General features: G+C 43.5%; 4 protein-coding genes across 4 annotated transcripts; 1 reads left to right on the forward strand and 3 right to left on the reverse strand.

The window, feature by feature from the left end:
* Window positions 1-77: 77 nt before the first annotated feature.
* Window positions 78-1,330, reverse strand: LOC106750807 (DNL-type zinc finger protein-like). The gene is made up of 2 exons (XM_014631400.1): window positions 464-1,330; window positions 78-342 (listed from the first exon to the last, which is right to left on the reverse strand). Exon 1 carries the CDS (start codon window positions 1,047-1,049, stop codon window positions 501-503), a length of 549 nt encoding a protein of 182 aa, XP_014486886.1. The 5' UTR covers window positions 1,050-1,330; the 3' UTR covers window positions 78-342; window positions 464-500.
* A 417-nt stretch (window positions 1,331-1,747) lies between these two features.
* On the reverse strand, window positions 1,748-6,198 carry LOC106750783 (CAAX prenyl protease 1 homolog). Its single transcript, XM_014631354.1, has 6 exons — window positions 4,440-6,198; window positions 4,075-4,221; window positions 3,752-3,955; window positions 3,078-3,605; window positions 2,404-2,547; window positions 1,748-2,305 (listed from the first exon to the last, which is right to left on the reverse strand). Exons 1-6 carry the CDS (start codon window positions 4,539-4,541, stop codon window positions 2,075-2,077), a joined length of 1,356 nt encoding a protein of 451 aa, XP_014486840.1. The 5' UTR covers window positions 4,542-6,198; the 3' UTR covers window positions 1,748-2,074.
* Window positions 6,199-7,344: 1,146 nt separating this feature from the next.
* Window positions 7,345-10,349, reverse strand: LOC106750784 (CAAX prenyl protease 1 homolog). The gene is made up of 6 exons (XM_014631355.1): window positions 10,112-10,349; window positions 9,770-9,916; window positions 9,448-9,651; window positions 8,779-9,303; window positions 8,111-8,254; window positions 7,345-8,012 (listed from the first exon to the last, which is right to left on the reverse strand). The coding sequence occupies exons 1-6, from the start codon at window positions 10,211-10,213 to the stop codon at window positions 7,782-7,784; spliced, it is 1,353 nt and encodes a 450-aa protein (XP_014486841.1). The 5' UTR covers window positions 10,214-10,349; the 3' UTR covers window positions 7,345-7,781.
* A 133-nt stretch (window positions 10,350-10,482) lies between these two features.
* On the forward strand, window positions 10,483-18,085 carry LOC106750782. The gene is made up of 5 exons (XM_014631353.1): window positions 10,483-13,520; window positions 13,809-13,940; window positions 14,512-16,078; window positions 16,615-16,786; window positions 16,887-18,085. Exons 1-5 carry the CDS (start codon window positions 10,939-10,941, stop codon window positions 17,108-17,110), a joined length of 4,677 nt encoding a protein of 1,558 aa, XP_014486839.1. The 5' UTR covers window positions 10,483-10,938; the 3' UTR covers window positions 17,111-18,085.
* Window positions 18,086-18,493: the final 408 nt, after the last annotated feature.

Raw genomic sequence — 18,493 nt, forward strand, 5'->3', positions numbered from 1 at the left:
CGATTGACAAATCCTACAATATATTGAAAACCTAACATATATATAGATGATATATACATGAATTATTTCTAAGAGAACACTGATATTGCCAAGATATATTTTTCAGCAGATTTTACAATAGACGAGTTTGTAAAAGAGCTTGCACAAGTAAAGTCTTCGCTTACATGTGTGATCTCTTGTGTACTTCCTCTGTTTGTAAATCTTTGTATAATAACATTTATATACCCGCAGACAGAAGTTTTCACTCTATTTTATTACAATATTTTCTTACAATATCTCGATCATTGCCATGGTGCTCTAATATAAACGCAAATAATTGTATCAGATTGCTCGATATTCCTCCTGCAACATCAAAATAATTTCCGACTATATCTATCAGCTAAGTTTACGTGTTACAAGAATGCACAAATCATACAATAAATTTATAAATGGAATCCTTACGAAAACTCGCCTGTGTGATTACCTTTTAATGCTCTTGATCGGAAATCTCAAGTGAAATGTCAGTCTTCCCTTGATGTTTTTGATTTGTCAATTTTAACAGAGCACATGTTATTATTGGAGTCTCCTATCTTTGCTTCTGCATTCGAATCCTCAGAAGGCGCATTAAATCCCTCTTTCGCAATAATTTCATAGTAACCATCTTTATCGTTCATTATCCTCCTCACGGTTTCTCCCTTCAACGCCATAATTTTCTCAATATTTATTCTTCCGGGCAGGTCTGCAAACCATCCTAGATTATCGGCGATAAGATGATTGTTCTTGCAACCGTCGCATCTCACTATTATCACTCCTTTTTCATACGCCAACTTTGATATTATTTTACTATTTCTCGTTTTGCATTGTTTACATGTAAACATCAGTTTCATCTTTCCCTCCAGTTTACCTAGCTCCTTGCGATCACTGGCATCTTCATGAATGAGACGATTTTGACGGAATGATGTGCCACTAAGTTTATGTATAATCGGAGTACAACGATAGTACAACATGGAAGAGTATTGAGCACATGCCAAACGTGTACCGAAACGCAATGCTTGTCGGACGCAAAACATGCTAAATTCGTATTTTCCACAGCACTGAATTACCTTATTATTATTAAGCGTAATGACAAAAACAAGGTGAAAGGAGAGGCAATATTTATCATTAACCTCCTTTAAAATCGCGCAGATTTCAGCGCAGTGGACGGCAATGAACAATGCAGGTTATGCCGGGTGCGCAAAGATATATATGTATGTACATAGGTTTTTTTACAGATAAACTTCCTGCACTGGTGCACAAAAAGTGCAGTAAATATAGAGAAATAATACGAGTTACTCGCATAAACGCGATTTTCGTACATTTTTTTGAAATCTTTTCTTATCCATGTGTAAGATATATATAAATTTTACTAAGAATATTTATTATTCTAAAATGTTTTATGTAATTATTACACATAAATTCATTCTTTATATCATGAAAAGATATGTAATTGAATTTCTTTTAACATGGGAAAGAAAAACTTCAATTCTATTATATATATATCATTTCAATTTATATATATATATATATATATATATATATNACCTTTTACAACCTTTGTAATATGCATATCTCACAACATTTAAATGATAACATGACTAATAGTAGAAGTAATAACAAAACGGTCTATAAAACATAGAAGATAGAACATAGAAGAATAATACAAAATTTATTCGAAATACAATTTATATATTATACTTTATACATATATATAAATATTTTATATATATACTTTATACATATATATAAATTTATCTTCTATAAAGCATTATAATCGAGTTTTGCTGAAAAATTTTGGAACATAACATAAAATAGCATTCGGGAGGCGCATAAAAATCCAAAGGTACCAACAGATATTGGACCATGAGTTCATAACATCACCCGTTATACAGGAAGCATATTTATCAGAGGCCTAACATGTACGGTTCTATTCAATTGAACGAAATAATAAAAAAAAAAAATTTGTTTATAAAGTAACATTCAAGAACAGCTCACACCCACCTGCCTGTCTGTAAACCTTACACTTCATCACTTCTTACGTGGAAATATGAATAAAATTTTAATTTTCTTTACGTATTATTTCACTTATCGCTTCTATACGCTCGATGATAGGTGGATGTGAATGATGCCACGTGGAATACAATTTATCGTACAAGGGGAATTCTAAATTGTCTTTTTGTAATTTTAACAATGATGTTTTTAGACAATGGCCATGGCCTAACGTCGCGGCGAATTTGTCCGCTTGGAACTCAAATTTGCGCTGGGCTATTACTGTAATAAAACCGATAATCTAGAAATAAGAAGAAGAATTTGTGTGAGTGGTTGCAAAGAATTATTTAACCTACGATATAAAAATTGGACAGGGAATAGATATATGTAAGTACTTACTGTATTCAATGGAATCATAATATACGTTATTACTATCATGAAGCCAATTAAAATCGGCTGACAGTCGATAAAGCCGAATGCTCTGTACATCAGAGAATTTCCCATGAGTTTTGCAAACATCAAAATATTGATTGCAACAAATATCTAAAAAGAAATATATATATATATATATAGAACATATACAAATATTTATTTGGGTGTGTATTGCATACAAATAAAGCCTCCTTAAATACAATTATATTATAAAAAATGATATTTTCATAAAAAATAGAATGTGAAAATATTCTTGGACATGTATAGGGATGATGATCAATTTTCCCTTATTTGTAACTAGAAAACCAACAAATAGTACAACAGTAATTAACATAAATCTATTGTTATTATTGTACATACTTAATCGTACAATAAACGATGTATCAACACAACAACTCACCTGCCAGGCAAATTAATTTGAAAGATGAACTAATCAATTATAAATAAGATTCTGTTTTAAATCCATTATTGCCAAAAGACATCACGAAGATCAAGCCACAGCAATTACGTGATTGTTGAAACAGACAATATTCTATGCAGTAACTATTTTCGAAATAAATATACTATATTACGAATTAATTACAAGATAAAGCAACGCATCGACACAAGTGGAACTTAAAATTACTGTAATGTAATCATACCTGTGCGAATATGAAAATCTTAATGGTGTGATTATGCTTCCAATGACCCAATTCATGTGCCAGCACCGCCAATATTTCGTTCGTATCACAACCCTTATCGTTATTCTTATCCTCATCTTCATCGCTGTCATTTTTCTTGCGATATCCCTTAATGAGCGTATCAAAAAGAACGATTCTCTTGTGTTTGTGAAAGCCATACATATAGGCATTGCTGTGTGTCGATCTCATCGAGTTCTCAACTACAAACAGCTTTTGCAAGGGAAACTTTAAAGAGGCCGCTAATTCCTCTATCTTTTGTTTCAATTCGCCATCAGGTAATGGCGTGTACTTGTCAAATAGTGGTGCAATCACTCCTGGATATATTACCATTAGAAGCAACGTGAACACCACTATCAACATCCATAAGTACAGGTAAAAGTAATTACCGCCATTCTTAGTAATCCAGACTATCAGGCTTAAAATAGGTGACATGATTAATTCAAACACGAGGAATTGTTTAATCATGTCTTTAATGAAAAACCAAGCTGTCTGAAAAAAAGATATATCAAGAATTAAAAAACAAACAAGAAATATTTGTCAATTATATAGAGGTCCCTTTCTCGGTCGATTTTGTTCGGTAAGTAAAAAAAAAATACTAGAGACCCAATCGCAAGATGTTTCACAGAGGTACTCACCTGCTTGTTAAAGCCATGCTTCTCCTCCAAAACAAAAACATCATATATTGCTAATGGAAGATTGAGCAATGTAGAGATTAAATTTACAACGGTCGCATATATGGGACTTATGAGTATCTCGTTCTCATAATCAAGATTGCAATGCTTGGCTATTTCAACGCTCCATTGCCAAATAAAATAAGGCCCATAAGCTAACAGAAGTATCTGAAATATTAAACTGTTAATGTAGAAATTGGCTAGAGGGGAATAGCAGACGTTGGAAACTTTTTCCCCGTCTATCTTATAAATAGAATGTACAGAAGCTTCTTTTTATGTATACTTACCACGTTAATAACGTCAGAATGTATGTTAGTGACAATACCGAAGCTATTTTCGTCTAATGCATAAGCACGAGCCTTCTCATATGTATCTTTGGTCATTATACCTTCGACAGATTTTGGAAAATCAACTAAACGTTGTAGCAGTTTTCTCTGCAACATTTCAAAATGTTAAATTAAAAAATGTAAACACATATACACGCACACATACACACACATGCACATACACGCATCATGTACATACATTAAGAAACATACACAAAGAACAATATAAATATTATATAATCTTTCATCAGTTCCATGGACTGCATCGCATTCGGCATAATAAGACTTATAATTAGAAAAGGTGAGAGGAAATAGTTGTGGCTTACTTGACGCCAGTCTAAATAATAGTTCCACGACTGTAACAGCGACATCAGAGATATAGTCGCCCCGAGGAAATGCTCCTTTACAAAATTCGCAAGCATCTCCATGTTTCTGCGGTAACTTTGACACAACAGGTCTGCTCGTTTTCGCTGCACCGTTGAACTAGTGCAATAAATTGAAGAGAGACAAGTATATGTTTTCTCACTTTAACTTATTGCACTAGTTCAGCAGTGCAACAGAAACGAACCAACCTAATATCGTCCTTATTGCGCTGCTATCCACCATCGAATTAAACACGCCGATTGGCGCCAGTTACTGTATCGTGTGTGCGATCCTCGCGAGTCCGGAGTCGCCATGCCACACGGCACGTTGGAGCGCTTTTATCGACGAACCTCTTGAATAAACGAACACGAACGTTAGTTCGTTCCCAGCTCCCCGGTTCGAAGGCTTCGGTCGGTAAATGCAGGCCGCTGCAGTCCGTCTACACCGGGACGTTCCAGTGCGCCCGCGTCGGTAGGACTGTGCGAGCCGCGGCAACAGATATAAGCAGATGTAAACAAGAATTTAATTTGAACGTCCGTCGTAACATAAACGACCGTAACTGTCGTCATCGGCGAGAAACGCGGTGTATATGTGTGTATGTGTGTTTGTGTGTGACAAAACGGGCGTCGCTCGCTGGGAGAATCGCGAAAGAGCGAGACGCGACTCCACGACTGTTGCGCGTCAGGCGTCGAGTACGGCGTACCCGCGACACATAATCTAAGCGAGCCCTCCCTCATCAATAACAAGTGACGCTCGGACAAAGATGAATATCGAGGAAACACAAGATGATGATCCGGATCCCGAGTTGCCGTCGGTCCAACGGAGAGAATTGACCAAACGATGACGTGAGAGAGAACCCGAGCGAAAATCCAAAAGGATGTCCCCGACGAGCACGGAGAACCAAGTATAGGATACGACTCGGAATCGAGCTGCGAGAGCCGCTGTTCGCGAGACTTCTAAGGCACAAACGGGCGTAGACTCGACAGACGCGAGGAATGCAAGCAACGCGTCCCGTGCGAGGCGGCCACTCAAGCGGAGCAGTCGAGGCTGCTCAAGTTGAATTCGGCCAGTAAGAGCCTCTCGCAGGTAATGGAATATCATCACAAGTATTCCCATAACTCCAATTTGGATCAAAATTTCTCGCTACCGAATGCTCCGCAGAAGGCCGTCAAGTATTATTACAGTGTTTACGAGTTGAACGCCCTAGTCGGCATGCGTCCTGCACCTGGTGCCGCGATCGGAGCTCGTCCGACGCGGCCAAGTCGCGGAAGAGCTTCCAGGAGGGCTCACCGGTTGTCTCGCAGCAGACGCCTCTTCTGAGATACGGTAACGGCGACAACAACAGTGCGGAGCCGGTCACTTGTCACCACGTGGCGCCGAGCAACGGCCCCCAGCACAAGCAGAAGTAGGCTAAGAACCAGATCAATTCATCCAAGTCGAGATGTGGCTGTGCCGCACACCCGGGCAACAGCGAGCACACAGGAGCGAGGCGGAGTCGAGGAAGGCGTGGTGCTGCGGGAAAGCGCTGTTCGCGGCGTGCCCGATCTGCTCGAAGCCCGTCGTGGAGCACGGGAAAGGCTGCGTCTACCAGAAGAAGCCCCTCCGAGGGCGCGAGGATAATTCGGGGGACAGCAAAGCGCGCGACGATCCCTCAGACGTGAACCAGAACGCGGACAGGAAGATCGTCATCAGCAGAGCCCGAGCGGACGGCTCGTTGGGCAGATGCGCGCTCAACTTTGGCGAGCCGAAGTCATTATCCTCCTCACGGTTTCTCCCTTTAACGCCATAAGTTTCTCAATATTTATTCTTCCTTGCAGGTCTGCAAACCATCCTAGATTATCGGCGATAAGATGATTGTTCTTGCAACCGTCGCATCTCACTATTATCACTCCTTTTTCATACGCCAACTTTGATATTATTTTACTATTTCTCGTTTTGCATTGTTTACATGTAAACATCAGTTTCATCTTTCCCTCCAGTTTACCTAGCTCCTTGCGATCACTGGTATCTTCATGAATAAGACGATTTTGACGGAATGATGCGCCACTCGGTTTATGTATAATCGGAGTACAACGATAGTACAACATGGAAGTATTGAGTACATGTCAAACGTGTGCCGAAACGTAATGCTTGTCGGACGCAAAACATGCTAAATTCGTATTTTCGACAGCACCGAATTATCTTATTATTATTAAGCATAATGACAAAAACAACGTGAACGGAGAAGCAATATTTGTCATTAGCTTCATTTAAAATCGCGCAGATTTCAGCGCAGTGAACGGCAATGAACAATGCAGGTTATACCGAATGTGCAAAGATATATATGTACGCATATATGTTTTTTTATAGTTGAACTTCCTGCACTAGTACACAAAAAGTACACTAAATATAGAGGAATAAATACGAGTTACTCGTATTTATGATATATAAATTATTTAGTATTATAAATGCGATTTTCGTAAATTTCTTTTGAAATCGTTTTTTCTTATCCATGTGTTAGATATGTATAACTTTTACTAAGAATATTTAATATTCTAAAATGTTTTATATAATTTTTACACACAAATTCACTCTTTACATCACGAGAAGATATGCAACGGAATTTCTTTTAACGTGGGAAAGAAAAACTTTTCAATTTATATATATACATTAAATCCGAATATCTTGTATATACGATATATATAGTACCTTTTACAACTTTTGTAATATGCATATCTGACAATATTTAAATGATGACACGATTGGTAGTAGAAGTACTAATTACAAAATGCTCTAAAAAACATAGAAGATAAAACATAGAAGAACAAAACAAAATTTATTTGAAATACAATTTATATATATACTTTATACATATATATGTAAATTTATCTTCTATAAAATATTATAATCGAGTTTTGCAGAAAAATTTTGGAACATAACTTCACAAAATTGTTTACATAACAGTATTATCGGATTGTCCGTGTTGCAAGAAGAAATTATTAAATGCACAAGAATATAGTAAAATATATAATATATAAAAAAGTTAAATGGCTAAATTCTGTTAGAATCTTCATGTAATTAAAATAGCATACAAGAGGTGGATATAAATCCAAAGATACCAACAGATATTGGACCATGAGTTCATAATATCACCCGTTATACAGGAAGCATATTTATCAGAGGCCTGACGTGTACGGTTCTATTCAACTGAACGAACTAATAAAAAAAAAAATTTCTTTATAAAGTAACATTCAAGAACAGCTCATATCCACCCGTCTGTAAACCTTAGACTTCATCACTTCTTACGTGGAATTATGGATAAAATTTTAATTTTCTTTACGTATTATTTCACTTATCGCTTCTATACGTTCGATGACAGGTGGATGCGAATGATGCCAAGTGGAATACAACTTATCATATAAAGGGAATTCTAAATTATCTTCTTGTAATTTTAACAATGATGTTTTTAGATACTGGCCATGGCCTAACGTCGCGGCGAATTTGTCCGCTTGGAACTCAAATTTGCGCTGGGCTACTATGTTAATAAAACCGATAATCTAGAAATAAGAGGAAGAATTTGTGTAAGTGCTTGCAAAGAATTATTTAACCTACGATATAAAAATTGGACAGGGAATAGATATATGTAAGTACTTACTGTATTCAATGGAATCATAATATACGTTATTACTATCATGAAGCCAATTAAAATCGGCTGACAGTCGATAAAGCCGAAAGCTCTGTACATCAGGGAATTTCCCATGAGTTTTGCAAACATCAAAATATTGACTGCAACAAATATCTGAAAAGAAATATATGTATATAGAACATATACAAATATTTATTTGAGTGCGTATTAAATACAAATAAAGTCTCCTTAAATACAGTTATATTATAAAAAATTTTAATATTTTCATAAAAATAGATTGTGAAAATATTCTTGGATATGTATACGGATGATGATCAATTTAACCTTATTTGTAAGTATAAAACCAATAAATTGTATAACAGTAATTAACATAAATCTATTGTTAGTGCTGTACACACTTAATCGTACTAAACGATGCGCCAACACAACAACTCGCCTGCCAGGCAAATTAATTCGAAAGATGAACTAATCGATTATAAACAAGATTCTTTTTTAAATCCATTATTGCCAAAAAATAGTACAAAGCTCAAGCCGCAGCAATTACGTAATTGTTGAAACAGACAATATTCTATGCAGTAACTATTATCGAAATAAATATACTATATTACAAAGTAACTACAAGATAAAGCAATGCATCGACACAAGTGGAACTTAAAATTACAGTAATGTAATCATACCTGTGCAAATATGAATCTCTTGACGGTGTGATTATGCTTCCAATGACCCAATTCATGTGCCAGCACCGCCAATATTTCGTTCGTATCGCAACCCTTATCCTTATTCTTATCCTGATTTTCATCATCATTTTTCTTGCAATATCCCTTAATGAGCGTATCAAAAAGAACGATTCTTTTGTGTTTGTGAAAGCCATACATATAGGCATTGCTGTGTGTCGATCTCATCGAGTTCTCCACTACAAACAGCTTTTGCAAGGGAAACTTTAAAGAGGCCGCTAATTCCTCTATCTTTTGTTTCAATTCGCCATCAGGTAATGGCGTGTACTTGTCAAATAGTGGTGCAATCACTCCTGGATATATTACCATTACAAGCAACGTGAACACCACTATCAGCATCCATAAGTACAAGTAAAAGTAACTACCGCCGTTCTTAGTAATCCAGACTATCAGGCTTAGAATAGGTGACATGATTAATTCAAACACGAGGAATTGTTTAATCATGTCTTTAATGAAAAACCAAGCTGTCTGAAAAAAGATATAATAAGAATAAAAAAAACAAGAAATACTTGTCAATTAATAGAAGTCTCTTTATTGGTCGATTTTGTTCGGTAACTAAGAAAAAGATGCCAGAAAGAACCCAATTGCAAAATGTTTCACAGAGGTACTCACCTGCTTGTTAAAGCCGTGCTTCTCCTCCAAAACAAAAACATGATATATTGCTAATGGAAGATTGAGCACTTTAAAGATTAAATTTACAACGGTCGCATATATGGGACTTATGAGTATCTCGTTCTCATAATCAAGATTGCAATGCTTAGCTATTTCCACACTCCATTGCCAAATAAAATAAGGCCCATAAGCTAACAGAAGTATCTGAAATAATTAAACTGTTAATATAAAAATTCGCTAGAGAGGAACAACAGTTATTGGAAATTTTTTCCCCTCTATCTAATAACAGAATGTACAGAAGTGTCTTTTTATGTATACATACCACGTTAATAACGTCAGAATGTATATTAGCGACAATACCGAAGCTATTCTTGTCTAATGCATAAGCACGAGCCTTGTCATATGTATCTTTGGTCATAATACCTTCAACTGATTTTGGAAAATCCACTAAACGTTGTAACAGTTTTCTCTGCAACATTTCAAAATGTTAAATTAAAAAATATAAACACATATACACACATGCACATATACACATCACGTATATACATTATACAAAGGACAATATAAATATAACATAATCTTTTATCAGTTCTATGGATTATATCGCATTCGGCATGATAAGACTTATAATTAGAAAAGGTGAGAGGAAATAGTTGTGACTTACCTGACGCCAGTCTAAATAATAATTCCACGACTGTAACAGCAACATCATAGATATAGTCGCCCCGAGGAAATGCTCCTTCACAAAATTCGCAAGCATCTCCATGTCTCGGCGGTAACTTTAACACAATATCGTCCTTATTGCGCCGTTATCCACCACCGAATTAAACACGCCGATTGCCGCCAGTTACTGTATCCTGTGTGCGATCCTCGCGAGTCCGGAGTCGCCATGCCACACGGCACGTTGGAGCGCTTTTATCGACGAACCTCCCGAATAAACGAACACGAGCGTTAATTCGTTCCCAGCTCCCCGGTTCGAAGGCTTCGGTCGGTAAATGCAGGTCGCTGTAGCCCGTCCACACCGGGACGCTCCAGTGCGTCCGCGTCGGTAGGGCTGTGCGTGTCGTGGCAGCAGATGTAAGCAGATGTAAACAAGAATTTAATTTGAAACGTCCGTCGTAACATAAACGATCGTAACTGTCGTCATCGGCGGGAAACGCGGTGTATATATGTGTATGTGTGTGCGACAGAACGAACGTCGCTCGCTGTGGAGAAGCGCGAGAGAGCGAGACGCGACTGCACGACTGTTATGCCTCCTGTTGCTCGTCAAGCGTCGAGTACCGCGTACCCGCGACGCATAACCTAAGCGAGCCCCCCTCATCAATAATAAGCGACGCTCGGACGATGGTGAATATCGAGGAAAACACAAGATGATGATCCGGATCCCGAGTTGCCGTCGGTCTAGCAGAGAGAATTGACCGTACGACGACGTGAGAGAGAGCCCGAGGGAAAATCCAAAAGGATGCCCCCGACGGGCACGGGGGGCCAAGTATGGAATACGATTCGGAATCGAGCTGCGAGGGCCGCTGTTCGCGGGATTTCGAGGGCGCGAACGGCCGTTTGACCCGACAGCGACGCGAGGAATGCGAGCGACTCGTCCCGTGCGAGGCGGCCGCGCAAGCGGAGCAGTCGAGGCTGCTCAAGTTGAACCCTGCCAGTAAGAGCCTCTCGTCGCAGGTAATGGAATATTATCACAAGTACTCCCGCAACTCCAATCTGGATCAGTATTTCTCGCTACCGAATGCTCCGCAGGAGGCCGTCAAGTATTATTACAGTGTTTACGAGTTGAGCGCCGAGGTGGGCGGCAGGCAGGACTGCGTCGGCGAGGAGTACAATTTAAAGTCCTACGTCCCGAGGGAGAGGCGTAGGTGGGTAAGGCCGCCGTTGATCGGCCAGTCCTCCAATACCGACGCCTCATCCAGGTACGTTCAACCGTTGACAGATCCGCAAACACCCTCGCCCGATCTCAAGTATGGCGCATCTGAAGCGACGCACGAGGAGAAGAGCAACGTGTGCCCGGAGAAGCTGCCGGAGGTGGCCGCCGAGAGGAAGCTGTCCTCTCCGACTTCCAGCGTGGCCTCTTACAAGCCGCTGGAATGGGACAGCGGCGCCGACGTCGGTTATTTCAACTCGCACTCCCCGAACAAGCAGAACGACAAGCGGCTGAGCACGATCGAGCGCATGGCTCTGGCGCGGGGCTGCTCGGCCGCTCTGCGACTCGACCCGGAAGGCACCACCGAGTCCGGGATGCACTCCGGCAAGGTCACGGCGGGCCGGAGCGGCCCGAAACTGTCGTCGATCCCCGACGCGAATTCCACGCCGCTGCTGGCCGGGAACGCGTCCGGCTCGGAGAGCGAGATCGAGATAACGCCGATCGTGAAGAATCACTTGCCGGGCATCATCACGGGCGGCGACATCAAGTCGGAGGAGAGAACGCGCGTCTCGCAAGCTCCGAGAGCTTCCGAGCACGAGACTCGTCCCTTCGACACGCCCACGTCGTCGTCCACGTTCAAGATACCGCTGATGAGACACTCGACGGCCGAGCGGAGACCGGCGAGCAAGCGCGGAAGGGAGATCACGCGACTGCCGAGCTCGCCGCTGAAGAAGAGCATCTCGATGAACGTGCTGCCCGCGTCCTCGGCGAGGTCCACGCTGAAAAGGAGCCAGAGCGAGCTGAATCTGCACGTCGGCGAGAAGGCGGCGGCGTTGCCGTTGATATTCAACTCCACGTCCTCGATCGCCACCGTGGTGAACAAGCCGGCGACCTGCGACAAGGTCATACAGACCAGCCCGGAGGTGTGCGCTCAGGAGTCCGTGGGCGTTCAGGTTTCAGACCTCGACGAGAACAAGCTGCCGTCGGCGGAGCCCGACTCGCGTACGGCGATACATTCCATTCTGAAGAAGTCGAAAGGCACGTATCGAGTGAAGGGCCCGAGGAGATGCGACGACTCGGGAGCGACGGACGAGCCGGACTGCCCCGCTGCGAGGGAGAATCCGAGGCAGCGGAGCAGTTCCGGGGAGATGTCGCAGAACGCGTCGACTTCGGTGACCCCGCAGCCCGACGAGACGGAGAACGTGTCCGGGCGGGCGAACAGCTTCGAGTACTTCCCGGGGCACACCTACGCGAACGTCCCGAACGGCGGGGACAGCCGAGTCTCCTCCGACACCGGCAGGTCGAACTCGACGCTGCCGAACAGCAGCTCGAGCATCAACGAGAAGCTGTGGGGAGACTCGGACAGCCTGGTCCGCGACCTGGAGAGGAGCGTCAACATCCTGAAGAGCCTCGTAGACGCGAACAAGTGCGACAAGCAGGTGAAGAAGCGGCTGATACAGCACGTGATCAAGCGGCTGGTCACCGCGAGGTACACCGACGACAGGATCGAGCACAATCTGGAGGACAACGTGCCCTGGAACCCGGACGACGCCAGGAACAAGGTGTACCGTGCCGAGCTGCTGCAGGCGCTGGCGAAGAAGCACAGCACCACCGAGTCCTCGGACGAGTGGAACCTGCGGAAGAAGGACACGTCGACGCAGAAGTCCGCCGGTACCGCGAGCGACGTTATCAAGGAGGTCAGCGCGCTCGAGAGCAGCAACAGCGACAAGTTCGACCGGCACACCGACCGGATGGAGATGGACGGCAGGAAGGCGCGGCTCGGTCTGCGAACGGACGACTGTCAGCAGAGCGGCAACACCACGACCGATCCTGACAAGAGCGAGAGCTCCGAGTGCTTCGTGCCGCAGCGCAATCACAAGATGAACGACATCTTCTGCTACAAGGAGAACTGCAAGCTGCCGGCGCACCGGGAATCCACCACGACCAACAGCATACCGCCCGCCGATCGCAACAGGATCCTGCTGGACGCCGTCGTGAACAACAGGAGGACGCCCGTCGAGTCCAACAACAACACGGACTGGCGGCTGCCGACCACGTCGTCGGAGAGGCAGTTCGAGCTGAAGAAGTGCAGCATGTCCGAGTCCGGCGACTCCAAGCTCGTCAATTACGCCGAGATGGAGAAGAGGAATCAGCTCATCTGGATCACCAACGAGATCAGTCATCTCTGCAACCTGAAGAAGTGCGTGCCCGGTTATTCTCTCACCGTTTTCCGCTTCTCTTGTTGCGCAGAGATCGTCTGGTCTGTTCTTTTTTTAAAAAACTGCACCGCTTCGAGAAATTCACGCACGTTGAAGCGTGAGAATCTTCGTACGTTTCGTATCCTTCGACGTGAATTTCGTGAACCGTTGCAGCCGTTTCAGCTAAAAGGAACAGACCAATCGTCGAACGCTGAGCTAACGCGAGCTTTTCTTTCCACAAAGGGCAGAGGAACTAAACACTTCTCATCGACTTGTAATTTATTTTTCAGATTACTGGAACAGCCCAGGCGGTTGGAAAGACCCAAGTCCTCGCCGAGGAAGGCCAAATCGGCGAATTTCAAGTCGAAGCAAACGGCGTCGCTTACTTGCAGGCGAGAGCAAAGTGCGAGCGCTGTACACAGGTGGGACAAAATTTTGCCTTGCGTAACAAACACGATTCATTCCGGATAGTGCAAAATATTCTAACGAATATATATGATGAAATATTTTTATGAATATAATGATAATAGTAATAATATTCCTTAATTATTATTGTGAATTATTATTATACTTATATTATTATGATGAATATTCTTATTAAATACGAAAGATATTTTACATTTTAACCTAGCAATTTTCAACATAAGATACGAAATATCTCAAAGTATTCACTTTTCGGTAGCCTCGCTTCAACACTTTCGTACTCAAAAGAATGACAGAAATCGACTCATAATACCTGTCGTCGCACATTGTATTTGCAGGATGCAACGAATTAAAACATTTTTTTCTTCCGCATTTTTTTTTTTCTTAGAGCAATCGATTCCACCCGTCACTCACCACAGTATTTTTAGTACGTTCCACCAACGTGCAAATATATTCGTAACAAATATCCGTCGAATATTCCCGCGCTATCTGGGCCGCAACTGCACCATATTACCCGTCACATTACCAAATATTCACCTTATTATCAATCATTCAATCCCATGTTTCCAGAGACGCATCCGACTCGCGCGTTGAGGACGACACCGCGAACGAGCCGTGGTCGTCGCACTGCAACCTGGCGACGTGCGAGGCTGCGAGCGACTGCGCGGTGCAGAGGGTGATGAAGCGCAACAGTTGCACACAGACCACCTCGGACGTGTCGGAGGCTTACTCGAAGACCGGCGGGGAGATCGTGTCGGCGTGCCGGGGCTCGGCGACGAAACGCGCCGCGGTCGGCGTGCAAACGTCTTCGCGAGACCTGACGATTCAGACGTCGGATGTGCACGACGCGAGATACGCGAGTTCGCAGAACCCGCGCGCATTTGTCGACCCGGTCGGTAAGTGCAGGGAGCAGACGTGCCAGAAGCACGCCGCCCCGGTCGGCGTGCAGCGTACGTCGTGCGCCCGGTGCCGCGATCAGAGCTCGTCCGACGCGGCCAGGTCGCGGAAGAGCTTCCAGGAGGGCGCGCCGGTCGTCTCGCAGCAGACGCCTCTTCTGAGTTACGGTGGCGGCGACAACAACAACGCGGAGCCGGTCGCTTGTCACCACGTGGCGCCGAGCAATGGCCCCCAGCACAAGCAGAAGGAGGCTAAGAACCAGATCAACGCGTCCAAGTCGAGATGTGGCTGCACCGCGCACTCGGACGATAGCGAGCACGCAGAAGCGAGCGAGGCGAAGCCGAGGGAGGCGGGGTGCTGCGGGAAAGCGCTGTTCGCGGCGTGCCCGATCTGCTCGAAGCAGAAGCCCGTCGTGGAGCTCGGCAACGGCTGCGGCTGCCAGAAGAAGCCCGTCCGAGGGCGCGAGGATAATCCGGGGGACGGCAAAGCGCGCGACGATCCCTCGGACGTGAACCAGGACGCGGACAGGAGGATCGTCATCGGCAGGGCCCGAGCGGACGGCCCGGCGGGCAGACGCGCGTTCAACTTCGGCGAGCCGAACGGCTTCGGGAACCACCTCTGCGATTGCGTGCGCGATCGCGCTTATCCGGACAGCAGGACGGCGGAGACGCTGTGCGAGTGCCGCTCGCGCGGCCACCAGATCGACGGGGGCGAATTGTGTCGCTTCGAGTGCCGCTTAAGGATAGCGGAGCACCAGCCAACGACGGCGCGGGTTTACCCCGACAGCTCGCAGGACGACGGCGAGCTGTCGGCACCTCAGCAGCGCAAAGTACAAAATAGCTTAAGATGTAACTGCGACGAGGCCTCCTGCTTCTGCGGTGACGATCAGGCGAGAGAGGGAGGGTGGAGCAGGGGGCGCAGGAGTGACGCGCCGAGGACGAATCTCGCGGAGGAGAGCGGCGTCAACAGGACGGAGAGGAATCGCAGGTATTGTCGCGCGTGTGGTGCCATGTATCAGAACACGAGGAAGTGCGACTGCCGGCAAACCTATCCCAAGGCCGTCGCGTACGAATTGTCCTTCGCGAAGGAGAACAGCGTGAGAAACGAGAGCTCGGACGTCGCTCAAGTTACGCCGAAAGCCCCGTCCGCCAAGCAACCGATCTCGAAATCCGACGCCTGTCCTTGCGATATCGTGAAGAGAAACGGCCCTAAGAACGCTCAGCAAACGACCACGCTGCAGGTAAAGGATCCGAGGGATCTTCGCGAGCGAGATATTTCTCCTATCGTCTTTAAGTCGTCCCGTTTCGCAATTTGTTAATACAGTCCCTGGCCATATTATTAGACGCGCTTTGATTTTTTAATAGAACACGAGTTAGGAGGAGAAGAAAAGCTGTTGATTTTATGTTTACGTATTCGATCAGAATAATTTTCAAACGGCGCTTTTGCCTCTGCAACCATCCGAGGTGTCAAATCACTCGTTTTACCCATAATTTTTGTAAACAACGTTAATAATATTTTTCGCAGGAAAATTTATTTTTCCGTTAGTAAGCAAGGAATTTGAAGTTTACAATTACAATACACACGTTAACGTAGGCGAGGACGTTTGTTCGAAAAGTGAAGGGAAATTAACAAATTATTAAACATTCTTCGTTTTTCGAGGAAATTCTCCTCGCCCGCATTAACGTGTATATTGTAATTGTGCGGAAGGATTTTTAATTCGGTGCAACCGATAAATAACGGTCGTTCGACCGATTGATTTACGTGTGCCGATTTTAGGATTATTTGTCCAAAAACAATCCCGAGTTTGTGGGCAACGCGGAGACGCGTCGGCAGTACCTGTCGGAGATATGTCAATTGCGGGAATTGAGGAAAGAGAAGCGTATACAGTTGTTAGCGATGGCTAGCACGTCCAACATCATGAAATCGGCGCAAGTAACGAAGCCAACAGGTAAGATCACCCGTATCGCGCCCCTGTTACATTCGAAGGCGGCATTGATGCCGCGTGTAATACGCCTCGATTTCTTCAATCCTTGCAATGTGTGTTGCAGTTTGCGTTCAGAGGAAAATTAGCGACCAGGAGATGAAAGAGCGGCTGCGTAAACGGTATCTCCGGCTGAACGAGGTGCGATTCAAACGACGGCAACAGGAAAGGCAGGAGGAAGCACGTCGAAATAAACTTATGGCAAAAATTTTCTGCAAGAGGCTGCAACAGAAGGTTTTGAGGGGCCAAGTAGATCTGTCTCAAAGCGTTAGCGTCATATCCAACTTGTAACGTCGTCAGCGCCTACTTGTATAGAGTGCCTTTTTATCTTCGTAAATATGCCAGAATGAGCGAGAGATTTTCCACCTTTTTATAAAAAAAAAAAAGAACGCCCGCCCTTGGGCGAACGGTAGAAAAGTTCGGAAATATACGTCGTTTCTCTCGAAATAGCGAAATAGCAAAAACTCTATTATCTCAGGTAGTTGCGTGAAAAATTTGTGTCATGACACTGCGTGTGTTCTTCTTGATAAAATTGCATATCAGGACTCGAATTCACGACTTATTTATGATTATTATTCGAATATGTCGCGGGTGATATGAACCTGCGATCTATTAACTGACACGCCAAAGTTACGTGTGTAACTTTGCAATCGAATTTATTTTTACGTACACATATATAAACGATACGACTATAACCAGTACAAAATGAAATATCGAATCTTTTTATATAGAGATACTTTGCATATTTTGTAACACCTCTTTTCAGGAGGTGTGGTCTGTTTTGTCATTTATTACATTTAGAGTTATATGAGAAGAAAGACATGTGTATTCTGACTTGATCCGAAACGTTAAATATCATAGGATCATTTCAGCGTAGAATCGAAAATATCAGCATTAATAGTTTACGTTTGTTCGTTACAAGTATAAAGAAGTTACATTTACACGGTAAAAAAACATATCATTGACATGAACCACCGATCAAAAGTGATTACTTTAAAATAGGGAGCATAATTATTACGTAGTACCTGAATCTCTCGTAGCGGGACCGTAGCCACGGGAAAGCAGAAGGGGGCATTGTTTCTCTTCCCTACAGATCTTAAAAATCTATTAAACTGCAAGTGTGTAAAGTGATAAAATCAAGGTGAAAATTACGCGAAAAACACACGTTACGTATTGCTGTCCCCTGCATTTCGGTAACTACGGGCTCGTCTATGGTATAGTAATACCGTAATACTTTTTTTTTATTACTGTATAAAAAAGAAGAAAATCTGCTAATAAATTCTTAAAATACAATAATTCGAGAAAGATGTCATTAGAAATTCGCATTTTATTTATCTATTTATTTTCTCCCATTTCTTTTCCCTATCCTTTCGCGAATCTGCAAGGCATGCGCTGATATTATTCCAGTCTTCATCAGGATATTATACAGGATGAATCACGCAACGTGATCAGTTTGATTTATCCCAGAATAAACCGGACCGCTTGAAAATTTTTCGTCTAACATTTTGTATAACGTGGTTTAAGATAAGCTTCAAAATACACTCGGGAACCAGGACGCGTTGCTCGAGATTTGGATTTTTTTTTGCGTCAGCATTTTGCTGTTCAGTGACCACCGCTTCGTTTCTCCTCTGGTAAGTCCGAAATATGACTAACTATCGGAAGAGAACATCCGAC

Source organism: Dinoponera quadriceps, unplaced genomic scaffold, assembly GCF_001313825.1.
Source record: "Dinoponera quadriceps isolate SergipeBrazil2010 unplaced genomic scaffold, ASM131382v1 scaffold5021, whole genome shotgun sequence".
NCBI lineage: Eukaryota > Metazoa > Arthropoda > Insecta > Hymenoptera > Formicidae > Dinoponera > Dinoponera quadriceps.